We start from the raw sequence: 13394 nt of genomic DNA, 5'->3' as shown, positions 1-13394 counted from the left end.
ATTCTGGTGGAATCATTGTTTGAAAACCTTTTGTTTTTTCTGATCTCTAATTGACTCTTGTTGCTCTCCGTAGCCACAGTCCGCCAGGGAGCAGCTGGCTCTTACTCTTGGAGGCGGGCTTAATTCAGAAGCTCCTCGGACCAGCCGAGATTCCCTCCATTGCTCCAGCGGATACAGCACTCAGACGACCACACCATCCTGCTCAGAAGACACCATCCCATCGCAGCATGGTCAGTATGCGTGTATGTACACTCACATGCATGAGCTTTTTCTGTTCTATAATTTTCCTTTTGCACACAAGTTGGAGAGATTATAAACAGTGATTTCTTTTTCTCCTTTGTGTTTTTGTATAGCATTTTAACCCTTTTTATACTTTACCCCTTTTTTACCCTCAGCACAGTAATCTGATTTGTGGTTTGTGTGCGCATCAAATATGCTTTATAGTTTAAGTTTAGACTAAATCTGATGTGCTTGCACAAATCACAGGCTTAGATTGCTGTCCAAAGTGCGTGTTTTTGGGCCTTTGTATATATGTTAAATGTACTTTATTGTTCTTTTACAGCGGTAAAGAAAGAACCTCCTCTATATGGTAGGTTTCTGAATGTCATTGCATAGACTTGATTATTCTCATTGTGATCATATACCAATAATAAACGACATTAAATGTTTTGATTTTAGGGAATCCATGTCATATTGCAGGCGTGCATTCGTTGAAAGAGTGTTATCTGTATGCAACCTTGAGATATGACTAGTGGCATCTCGTCAGTTGTCAAGTCTGTTGTCCATCTTATGTTGCACGAGTTTAACTGAAAGACACACCATCTCAAACAGAGCTTTTGAGTCTGGAGATAATCCACTACTGTTGTCTTCATGTAGTCATTTCTTTAGGGCTGGAGACAATAATATGATTTTTTTTTTTTTTAATTGTATTTTATTTAATCTTAGTATACTTATTATTTGCAACATTGTATATGCATCTTAAATTTGCATGATTTTCCCTTTGCATATAACATCATTTAAATCATGTGTAATTTTCCCTTTGTAATTTGCATTTTACTGGTACATTATTGAAGGTTCTCACAGGCCTCAGAAACAAATTTTTTATTATATATATATATATATATATATATATATATATATATATATATATATATATATATATATATATATATATAAAGAAGATTTATTTATGCATTTATGCATTCATTGCATTTTTTTCTTTCTACTTATCCATTATTTAAGGTCTCCGAAACAAACAAAAAATATGTAAAAAAAAGAAAACGAACGAAAAAATGTTTTATTTTTATATATATGATTTTATTATATTTGTTTCTTTTTTATATTTATATTATTTTATTATATTATTTATTATTTTATTATATATATTGATTTATTTATTTAAAACATTGTATATGCATCTTAAATTTGGATAATTTTGACTTGCTGGTCCATTAGTTCTGGTTCCCACAGGCCTCACAAAAAAAAAAGTATAATAATAATAAAAAAAGAAATATATATGATATATGTATATATCCCTGCTATTTAAAATGAATAAAATGTATTTGTAAGTTTCATTTAAAAAAATTAAAATTTGAACAACTATATGCTTTTAATAGTGTTAAAAACATCACACAGGGCAAGTTGAGTTTGCAAGGTATAAAAAAAAAATCTGTTCTGATCAGCAAACGTAACATGTAGTGACAGCGCAGCTCTGTCCTGTCCGAATCACTCTCATAACCCCTGACATTAAATTTTGAGACATGCTGAACAGCTGTTGTTTTCTTCCACTGTCATTCCTTGCATATATAATTTCTGCTTGAATTACTTTTTTTTTTTTTTTTTTTAATTATTTTTCTCTTTTAAACAAAATAGTGTCTTCATTCAGCATTAACAGTGTGTGACTCCCCTCTTTTTGTGTTCCTCTCTGTTTCAGACTATGATTACATCTCCCTGCACGGAGGAGAGGACACTATCAGCCAGTCTGAATTCGATAAATCCTCCACAATTCCTCGCAACAGTGACTTGAGCCTCAATTACCGCAAAATGTTTCAAAGCAAGAGGCCGGCATCTACCGTCAGTCTGCTGATGGATCCCGAGCCTATAGGGCCCCACACGGCCACCATCCGCCGTAAACCCTCCAGCAAGCCCAACATCCGCCGCGGGACCATCAGCGGAGGAGTGCCTATCCCCATCTCCACACCACAGGTACTTCAAGTTCTTTTGAACTTTCTACTCCAAAATAATCCTAAAGAAATATCCTGTTTATTAAGCATCCTAGTTTCCAAAACAATATAAAGCATGTTTTCAACATTGATAAATAATAAGAAATGTTTTTTGAGCTGCAAATTAGCATATTAGAATAATTTCTGAGGGATCATGTGACACTGAAGACTGGAGTAATGATGCTGAAAATTTCAACTTTGCATCACGTTTTGTTTACTACACACATATTGAAGTGCGCGGGACCTTCGCAGTGATTTCAGTGTCTGCTGTCTCATCAAATGAGGACATAAATATATGAACAACTTCTCCAGATTTGCTCTGAAGTTTCTTCATTAGCATTTTACGTTTCTGTTGATAGAAATTATTGTCTTATCATATACTCACAGAAATGTAAAGGTATTCACAGTAACCAGTTAAAATAAAAGTTCGGTTTTGACTTGATATATTACTATTGTTTAGTAGAATGTATGTAATACTACTACTACTATTATTAATAAAATTAAAACTTTATTTTATTAAGAAAATAATAACACAATATGTTTTTATGTTTTAATTTTAATAGTACCTTTTTTGCCAAAAATAAAGTTTGTTTAATTTTCATTTGATTAAAAGATGAATTAATATTTTATGTCTTCATTTGATAACCATAAAATTTTAAATATTGTAAATTGTAAAAATAAACTTTAATAAATTAAGTTGTTTTTATGCACTGAAATAATAAGAATTAGTAACAATAAAACAGAAGGTGAGGAAAAAATAAAACATTTCATAGGGCCCTAAACATGTAATTTTTGTTAATCTTTTAATAATTTAATGTTAAAGTGTATAAGTTTCATAATTTTAATTAATTAGACTTGCTTTTTTATTAATACAATGTCATTTAAAAATTTAAAAAAGTCCAGAAAAATAATGGAAGAAACTTAATTCAGAAAAACTAAAATGGAAAAAATGGAATTTAGAAAAAAAAATAGAATGGAATTTTGGAGGAAAAAAAAAACTAAATTTCATAGGGCCCTATAATAGAGATGTTATTTGATTATTAAGGAAAATCCTTTATGATTTAAGTTGATGTTTTTTTTTAAATAAACATTATTTTATCCTGCTCTTAGGTGCCGCTGAAGGCGTCTGTTTCTACCGCCGGCCTGAGCGGCAGTGACGAGACCATGTGTCCTCCTGGGGTGATGCAGAGTAACAGGGTACCAAGCTCTGATCTGGTTCACACCAGACATAATCTCTGTACATCCACTCAGAGTCTGAGTGCAATGCCGCCTCCATACTATTCCATGTTCCCTGGGCAGCCACCAGTGGGCGGCACAGAGCCGCTGTATCAAATGAGCAAGCAACAGCAGTATGCGCTGCACCAACAGCAACAGAGGCAATATCAACAACAGCTGCAACAACAATACAATCAACAGCAATATAATCAACAACACTACAATCACCAACAGCAATATAACCAAGCGCAGGAGCCGCAATATCAACAGATAAATCAAAAAGAGCTCCAGCAGAAACTCGAACGGCAGCAGCATCAAAATCAAAATCAGCAGCTGGCAGCTCACAATTCCGGCGTGGCCAATGAAAGCGGGCAGATCAGTTCTTCGCAGCCTGCCGTGGATCATGTCGATGGCGTGGCTGATCCAGGCAGCGGAGGTGACATGTTGAGTATGATCCGCAGAGGAGTCAGACTACGTCGGACACTGACCAACGACCGTTCGGCGCCGTTAATCACCCCCAATCATCTCAACTGATTTCATTTTTCGAATTCGTCTGTGACTTTTTACGGTTGCCTTTTCCGTCTTTTCGTTTAGTGACTTTTTATTGTTGCGGTTTGCGTTTATTTTTATTTTTTTTTTAGGTGGAGGCAAAACTGACTAGTGCGTGACTCCTGCCACACAAAAAGACTTTGATTTAACTACACTGTGCGTAAAGAACAACCGTTTTGCAGTGTCCGTGCGAATGTTGCCTCTCCATAAATTAACGTTAATTCTGCAGGCTGTGTGCTTTACATATATATGTATACCTATATATATAGATATATATGTATTTAGAGATCTAGATCGAGCATTGAGATATATTAAAGTTATTTGTTTATGTCGTATTCGCAAGGATAAAGCACTCAGCCTTCTGGTTCGAGATCAAAAACTGTATATATTAGCGAAACAATTCAAAGACTGTTGTATTATTATTAATTTTGTTTTCTTGTTCGTTTCGAAATTAGATAAAGCAGCACTAGGCGTCTATTTTTGTACAGTTTAGGGTAACTGAAAACTGCACCACTGCCTTTAATCCGCCCAATGACTGGACACGAATGCAGCCAATGAGAGGAAAGGAAGGAGGGAAGGAGCAATTTGATTGGGTGGATGAATGAAGGACTGGAATAGTGGATTTTATTTGTGTTGCTTATGACTGTGAGAGCTTACAAAGGCGTCACTGTGGTTATTTATTCAACCTGTTTGATTCTAAATCATTTTTAATCGTTTGTTTACCAAAGCTTCAATGCTGTAGCCCTGTAGATGCGCATAAATCTGCTCTCCTGGAGGTTTATAAAAACTTGATTCAAACTTTTGACCCATGACTTTGAGCATTTTTTTGGGTGTCTTTGAATTAAAAAACCTCCTTAAACTCATTTATTATTACTTAAAAGGAAATGGTTGCTTTGGGTTTAAAGATTGATTTCTTTCTGTTGCAAGTTGTTTTCTTTGTTTAAAGTCAAAGTGCACTCTTAAAAATAAAGGTGCTTTACAATGCCATAAAACAACCTTTTTTGTCTTAATCACTTGTCTCAAACTCAATTCCTGGAGGGCCACAGCTCTGCACAGTTTAGCTCCAACCCTAATCTAACACACACGATCCAGCTAATCAAGGTCTTCAGGATTACTAGAAACTTCCGAGCAGGTGCGAGTTGGATCTGGTTGAAACTAAACTCTGCAGAGCTGCGGCCCTCCAGGAACTGAGTTTGAGACCTCTGGTCTAAATGGTTCCATAAAGAACCTTTAACATCTGAAGAACTTTTCTGTTTCACAAAAGGTTCTTGGTGGCCAAAGAAGGTTGCTCAGATTATGAAAAGGTAAGAGATGGTTCTTTCAAAAACCTTTGACTGATTGGTTCTTTTTGGAACCAAAAATGATTCTTCTGTGGCATCGCTCTGAAGAACCTTTTAAAGCACCTTTATTTTTAAGAGTGTGTCTCATTCCTCCACTTGCTCCACTTTCAATAAATATGTAGACGCTGTATATTTCAGCGTGAAGCGTGGCACTGTGTTCATTTACACACGAGCAGCTCATGATCTGGTGTTTTCAGTATCTCAAAATCTGCTACACATGAACTAAGTTTGGGATGCTTATTTGTAAATGCAACTGCGCCAGCCATCTCCCAAACTTTTTTAATGAGAAGCGCTTATAAAATGTTGTCAACAAAAGTTTTACGACAAAAGAGAAGGTTTTTTTTTTTTTTTTTTGCCTGTTTTGGTTTGGTTTTCCACCAAAACAAAATCTCAGTAGTTTGATAATTTACTGTAAAATTATTTTTTTAATAAACATTTTTAGCTTAGTTAAAAATGATTTTATTTTACAGTACAATTATTATTATTGTATAGTCATATTGATGTTATCGCAACATTTTTGGCCAACTTGTAAAGCTTTTCATACAAGCGCAGCAAATCTGGAACTTTTTAACCCTTGTGTGTCAATAAAAAAAAAGTTACACATAGGTCCTTAGTGGACAAAAATGTCCATGTCAAAAAACTGTCATAAAAATGCGTTATGAACAATATTTTATGAAACACGTTGAACTCTAAACTTGCTAGAAAATCAAAGCCATACATCTAAACAAGTTATATTCCAAATTTGAGGTTGATATCTCAAAAAATGAGCTTTCAGTAAGATTTTGTTTGGGTGTAAGAAAAGATTGCACTGGTGCACACAGTGGTTGGATTTGTGATTTGCAGTATTTTTTCCTCTCTCAAATATTACAAGAACATACACTCACACACATACAAACCACTCACACAATTATAGCTGCATTATTTATCCAATTGCTTTATTGGCCAAATCTAAAAACACACCATCTGGTAAAAAACGTTAAAAAAAAAATAATAATTCTGAAGCCTTGCCAACAGAATGAAAGTCTATTAACAAAAATTGCATTATTTTACAGTTAAATGGCACTGTGATTAAAAATAGCAGCTTCAACAGGGGATATTTTTGTCCTTAAGGTCCTGGGAGTAACTATTTTTTGTACCTAGTGCAAAACAGATTTATTAAAGGAAATGGGGGTGAAATAGTAAAATTCCAATAAAAATAAATTTATGCAGCTGGCAATAACAGGCAAAATTATCGGGAAAAAAAAACAAAACTGAAATGGACAAAAATGTCCAAAAGATCACACAAGGGTTAATCAGATTTTAAATTGCAATGGCATTTTGATATCAGAAAAATCACAAGTTGCTAACTGCTTATGATGACAGCTTTCTCCCATGTTTTGGTGCATGATGAGAATTAAAGATGTTCTGGTTTTTTGTTTTCTTAAATTAAAGCCAATGCTAGACATTTGCTTTCAAATGTGAAGTGCATCGCCAATGCCTTAAGCATTTTTAATAACGAGTTTAATAATAATTTTTAGCACCTCTGGATTAGATTAGGACAATATTGATTCTGAAAGTAATGAATCTGATATCCAGAAATCTTTCTGTGGTCTGACGGCATTTCTCGCAGGTATGTGTACTCTCTTTGATGTCTTATAATTTATCATATCTGTCACGCGTGTGCTGGCAGGTGCGCTTTGAACTCCTGCTGCATAAGTTGTTTCTTCATATCTTACCGCATTTTTTTTTTTTTTTTTTTTTTTTGCCCCCCACAGTTTTTTGTATACTTTTCAGGTTATTCTCAATCTAGGGTTACTTCACACCTGTCTGAGCCATGTCTAGGATTTCTTGCCCCCTCTCCATCTGAATGCTCGATTGTTTTGTCTCTCTTCAGTGATTTAGACGTGGCCAGAGACGTTCACTGCCGACACAATGCTCCTCAGGCCTTTTACTGTAGGATTAGCTCGCAGCTGCTGTACGGCTCTCCTGAAGTGTAAAAGAATATCGTTTTACTCTGAAAGGTGAGCTGAGCGAGGTGTTTCGCCACTAATCTGCATTGTTGTTAGTGCTGCTCAGGGCGGTAATGTCTGAGGCGTTTAATTTGTGTTGAGGAGAAATTTTCTTTGCAGAGACATAGCGATGGTTGGAGCGTAATGTGCAGCCTGTTGCAGTGATTTATCATCCAGCTTGAGCCAAAATGTTAAACTTGCAAGATTGGAAGGTGGAATAAAAGGACTTTGTTTGGTTTTTGGTATTTTTTTGTTGGCATTTTCACTTTTTGATTTCTTCATTTGATTTAATGCATTCTGTATCTAAACCATTTCATGATATAAATATCAATGAAAAGGGATGAATGTCAAATTAAAGTGAAGAAACCTTGATTGTTATGAACCAGTCTCTTCTCCACTGACATTTTGAAATCTGTTTTGGGACTTTAGTAGTCATTAAAGCAGTAAGCCACAAGAAAGCTGTGTAAGTGATTTTAATAATGTTAATTTGTGTGTATACCAGTGTTGCTTTATTGTTTGCTAATGCAGGTAAAATGTGTATACTACTTGTATACTAATTGTATAATGTTTAAAAGTTTGGGGTGAGTAAGATTTAAAGAAATTAACACTTTTATTAATCAAGGATGCATTAAATTGGTCAAAAGTTTCAGTCAAGTCGTTTATTATGTTGTAATAAGTTTCTGTTTTTAAATGAATGCTCCTCTTTTTACTTTATATTTGTCAAACAATCCTGAATTTATTTGAAAAAATCCTCATATATTAAACAGCACAGCTGTTTTCAACATTAATAGTAAGAATGTTTCTTGAACAATATATAATGATCTCTGAATGATCATGTGACGCTGAAAACTGGAGTAACGATGCATAAAAAAACGTAAAAAACAGTTATTTTAAATTGTAATAATATTTCACAATATTACTATTTTTATCGCATTTTTAGCAAATAAATCCAGTCTTGCAGCAGAAGAGACTTCCTTCAGAAACATTAAAAATCTTACAGATCCCAAACTAATAGTAAGCAATAGCAATCTGTTATCAAACATGCCAACTAGGAGTATTAATATAAAAAGTAATGTTGGTGCCAACTCCTTTCCTACAAAACAGTCCTATAATGTTTTTATTTTAGGCTCCTCTCAAGGTATACACTTTTCTCCTACAGTAGAGTGAGGCTGAGATCAGTATTATGTAATGAACAGGCCCTAATTAGTTCCAGGATTTGGAATCTGAACAAGCTGTTGTGTTGACGTCAAGTGTTTGTGTGGACTCAGAGGTGACTGAGCTGTGAGTGTTTGACCCTGCTCTGTGTGTGAAACATCTCTCCATGTTATTCGTCATCATCATCATCATCATCATCATCATCCACTACTGTCCCTCGTGTCTAAGTCATGTTAAAGCCTCAAACAACATGGGAAACGTACCAATGTTCAAAGGGACATACAGTTGAGGTCAAAAGTTTACATACACCTTGCAGAATCTGCAGAATGTAAATTATTTTATCAAAATAAGAGGGATCATACAAAACACGTTATTTTTTTTGTACTGACCTGAATAAGATATTTACATCTAGACCACATGAGAAAATAATAGTTGAATGTATTAAAATTTTCCCCCGTTCAAAAGTTTACATACACTTGATTCTTAATACTGTGTTGTTACCTGAATGATCCACAGCTGTTGTTTTACAGTGACAGTTGTTCATGAGTCCCTTGTTTGTCCTGAACAGTTAAATTAACTGCCATTCTTTAGAAAAATCCTTCACAAATTCTTTGGTTTTTCAGCATTTTTGTGTATTTAAACTCTTTCCAACAATGACTGTATGATTTTGAGAGCCATCTTTTTACACCTTTGTTCTCGAATGAATGATGCATTAAGAGCCGAAGAGTGAAAACTTTTTGAATTTGAATATCAAGGTAAATTTAACTTATTTTGTCTTCTGGGAAACATGTAAGTATCTTCTGTGGCTTCTAAAGGGCAAAATGAAAAAAAGAAGAAAAAAAAGATGTTTAGGTAAAATAAGAAATGCACACATCTTCATTCTGCTCAAAGGTTTTCACCCTCGGCTCTTAACGCATTGTTTCCTTCTAAAGCATCAGTGAACATTTGAACCTTCTGTAATAGTCGCAAATGAGTCCCTCAGTTGTCCTCAGTTTGAAAAGATGGATCTCAAAATCATAGTCATTGTTGGAAAAGATTCAAATACACAAAAATGCTGAAAAACCAAATAATTTGTGGGACCTGAAGGACTTTTCTGAAGAACAACAGTGGATCATTCAGGTAACAACAAAGTATTAAGAATTATAATTCAGTACTAATTAAAAAAAAACAAAAAAAAAAAACATGCATTTGTATGATCCCTCTTATTTTGGTAAAATACTTAAAATTTTGCAAATTCTGCAAGGTGTATGCAAACTTCTGACTTCAACTGTATCTGCTCCTGTTCTATTTGCTGAACAAATAGTTTATTTTGTTCTAATCCATACATTAGTATTTAATCTTAAAAATAAAGCATTTTAGTAGATATTATTTACTTAATATTTATTTGTTATCTTATTTACATTTAATATTTATTAATGTTAAGGTTTAGGGTTTAGCATTTACTTCTGTAAGGCCTCTAGTCAGATCTGCAGACCTGTTTGAGTCCATGTCTAAAGGGCATTGTATTCATTAAAAATTAAAATACGCCCTTGCGGACAATATTTTTATTATTTATATTTTTAGTATTATTTCTCTGTTGAATTGTAATTAGATGTTAATTGCATATGCCAGCAAAATGTTTATTTGATCACCTTTTAGGAGTCCCAAGATTCCCACAATCCAGGGTAATTTTAAAATTGTGATTTTAGGGGTTTCAGAAAGGTCATGGAAACATCATTGCAATGTGCTATGCACATTTATATCAAATCTTAGTCTGTTCTTATCTTAATTTTTATCAGATTGACACCTGACATGCAAGTGGAAAATCCTCCCCATGCAGTGTTGGGAAGGTTACTTTGGAAATGTAATAGGCTACAGATTACAGGTTACTCGATTTAAAATGTAATAAGTAGTGTAACTTTTCAATTACTTTATTAAAGTAATGTAACTTATTACTTTTGATTACTTTTCTAAATTTCTAATATTTTCAACTGTTAATCATTTTGAAACATTTAAATCAGGCAGAGTTAACCTTACAGCAGCACTCAACACTGATTACTGTCAGACTTTCAAAATCTTTTATCACTTGAATTAAATTTAAAATAAGCAAGGAATAATATACATATTTATTTTGCAATAACAAATGGCTAGATGTACATTATCCCATTTATTACAGAGCTGCTTGCCTCAAAAACAAATAATTAGACATGAAACACTGATCTGAGTTGAAATATTTGAACACAAAGCAAAACAAAATGGCAGCAGCTGCTTTTTTAAAAAAAAAAAAAAAAAAAAAAAAGAATGAGTCCACGAAACCAGGATGTCATAATTAAGAAATTGTACACATAATACTGAATTGAGTTTTAATATTTTATTAGCTAACCAAATGCAAAGTTTCCACTAAGAAAAACTATCAAGCGTGTAGCGCCGACTTCAGTTTCCCAGATGAGTCTGTGTTATTAGCTTTTACCAGTTGTTATCAGGAATAACATACCTTGAAATATCATGACTGACCAATCAGAATCAAGCATTCCACAGAGCCATGTAATAATTTAATTTAAAGCACAGCCACCACAAATTCAGACTTAACACCTCTTATTTACTTGTTTTTAGATCATCTTAGATCATTCTGAGGTTAAATTCAGATTTGAAATCATAACAACAAATAGTTTAATAGCTATGACACTGGTTTTGAAATCAAATGTTTGCATAGATATGACAGGAAACACTGGCCTTGGAAAAAACAACTGATCTTAAAAACTAAAGCATGTGCATAAACCAATAAAGAAAACAGTTACTGAATAACCATGTGTCCTATTCTGTGTCCTAAACTCCTGAAACATTCGTGTCTCATTTTAGAGCAGTCAATGCAGTTTATAAAATAAGTCAATTAAATCTGTATGTGGGTGTTTTCGTGTGAAAAAAATCAGATGTAACCGCCTTTGTAATCACTAATTTTTTTTTAAAGTAACTAATTTAATTACATATTTTTTCTCAGTAACTGTAACTAATTACATTTATTTTGTAATCAAATTACGTAATTCCGTTACATGTAACTAGTTACTGCCCAACACTGTCCCAATGTAAGAAAGTGCATCCAAACATTAAGGTATTTTAAGCTCATTTCTCAGTTTATGTTCCATGTGTTGTTTGTGCATTTATGTCAGTTGTTTTATTCAGCCTTTGTGTCATGTTAGCATTTTATGCTAATATTAATGACTCAACATTTATTTTTAGATTTATAAGGTGATATTGTTGAATTTTAAACGATAAGCGATGATATCCGGGTCCTGTTGTAAATCTGAGGCGGTCGATGATACAGATGCGCGCTCAGTCACTCACACAAACAAACAGCCTCACTGTCATACGTAAGAGGCTTCTGTATCACGGTGACTAAGCGTTTTATCGAAGCCGTGTGACTTTACCGGTCCTTATAATTCGGTGATCTCATCTGACCTGAATGTCGCTCGGTATTGCTGAGTGATTGCAGCATGCTGCTGACTCACCTTCAGCAGTTCGCCCAGCGAACGCAGGATGGCGCTGCGAACCGCGGAGGAAGCTTCCATCCGTCATCACTTCCAGGAACAACGGCCGCTTTTCCTGCCCAAAATAGCAGGAGGGGAATCTGTTCTCCCGGGAGGCAATCTGAAGTGGCGTAGGGGGTTTGTAAGGCAGGAATCCAGTGTAAGTGGTCATGTGAAAACTATTTATTTTCTTCCGACATTTCCTGTCAGCTGTTACGATGTGAGGGAAAACTGTGATTTACTGTAAAAAGAGGAGGAGGTTTGTGGGTAACTTAGTCAGTGATGAATACTAACCAGTGTGTTTACTTAATATTATCGTTGGATAGTTACAGCGGCCCCCTAAGTGTGAATTTGGATGCTTGAACTACAATTAAAAATATCTAAAAAAAAAAAAAAAATGTAAGTTCACAAATAAACGTTTGTTTGATTTTAACCCTTTAACTGTCACTCCCCATTTTTTAAAATAGGTATGAAGGTGCACTATCCAAACTTAAATTATTGTAATTCATGAACACTTTGGAATACAGATCTAAGGTTGGTCTCTTTTTAAAGAGGACAGTCAGCAGAATATGGCAGGAGTAAAAAAATAAATAAAAAAATATATATTAATAAGATATAGAAGTTTAAAATTACTAAAAAGAAAATTCGCTGTACCATTTTTATTAGATTTTATATAAAATAAATATTTAATTTGATATCAAATTGAAGCCTTATTTCTAAATAAGTTATGTTCCAAATTTGAAGTTGATATGAAAAAAACTGAGGTTCCTGTAAAAGTTTGTTTAGGGCGTTATACCACAAACAGCCAACGGGTGCCATACAAACTCTATAGAATTTTTTAAAATGCATTTTTCTGTCACAAAATAATCACCAAATATAAAATCCTGAGACTCAGACCTTTCCAATGACATGTTTTTTGCTAAGGTTATAAAAAGTTTGGATTCTAAAAGACCATAATGCATTTTGTAATATGACACTTGATAGCGCCGCTAAGGGGGAGGAGACTGCCAAAAGATTTTACAGTACCATTTCCATGGTAACACAATATCCGATTTCATAGGATGATTCTTGGGCTTCTAAGCTTTCAAATGATATATAATTTATGATGATTTCTAAAATATTTGATAGAGAAAAAAGACAACAAAAAAAAGAGCGCCAAGCGTCCCACAGGTGACAGATGACAGTTAAAGGGTTAAATAATAAAATACACATAATTACACTGTATATATCAATGTAAACATACTTCAATACATATAAAAGTAAGTATTTGGACACTTTCTGTGAAAACTAACTAGTTCTGTGGAACTAACTTCATCACAAAAAAAATCAATTTTGATCACCTTTACTCCAGTAGCCTTTAGTAATGAGAGAAGCATAGTTTGCCTAGCATAGTTTGTTTACAAATGCCTTTTGGTTATGTAG

General features: G+C 33.9%; 1 protein-coding gene across 1 annotated transcript in view; it reads left to right on the top strand.

The window, feature by feature from the left end:
- Positions 1-4791, top strand: part of mtss1 (MTSS I-BAR domain containing 1) — a 55336-nt gene extending 50545 nt beyond the window's left edge. Inside the window, 4 exon segments of the mRNA XM_051112251.1 lie at positions 74-230; positions 563-589; positions 1934-2205; positions 3333-4791. Of these exon segments, the coding sequence (XP_050968208.1) occupies positions 74-230; positions 563-589; positions 1934-2205; positions 3333-3971 (1095 nt within the window). The 3' untranslated portion in view covers positions 3972-4791.
- Positions 4792-13394: the final 8603 nt, after the last annotated feature.

This window comes from Labeo rohita, chromosome 6 (genome assembly GCF_022985175.1).
Source record: "Labeo rohita strain BAU-BD-2019 chromosome 6, IGBB_LRoh.1.0, whole genome shotgun sequence".
Classification (NCBI taxonomy): Eukaryota; Metazoa; Chordata; class Actinopteri; order Cypriniformes; family Cyprinidae; genus Labeo; species Labeo rohita.
This window is presented reverse-complemented; position numbering and strand designations above follow the sequence as displayed.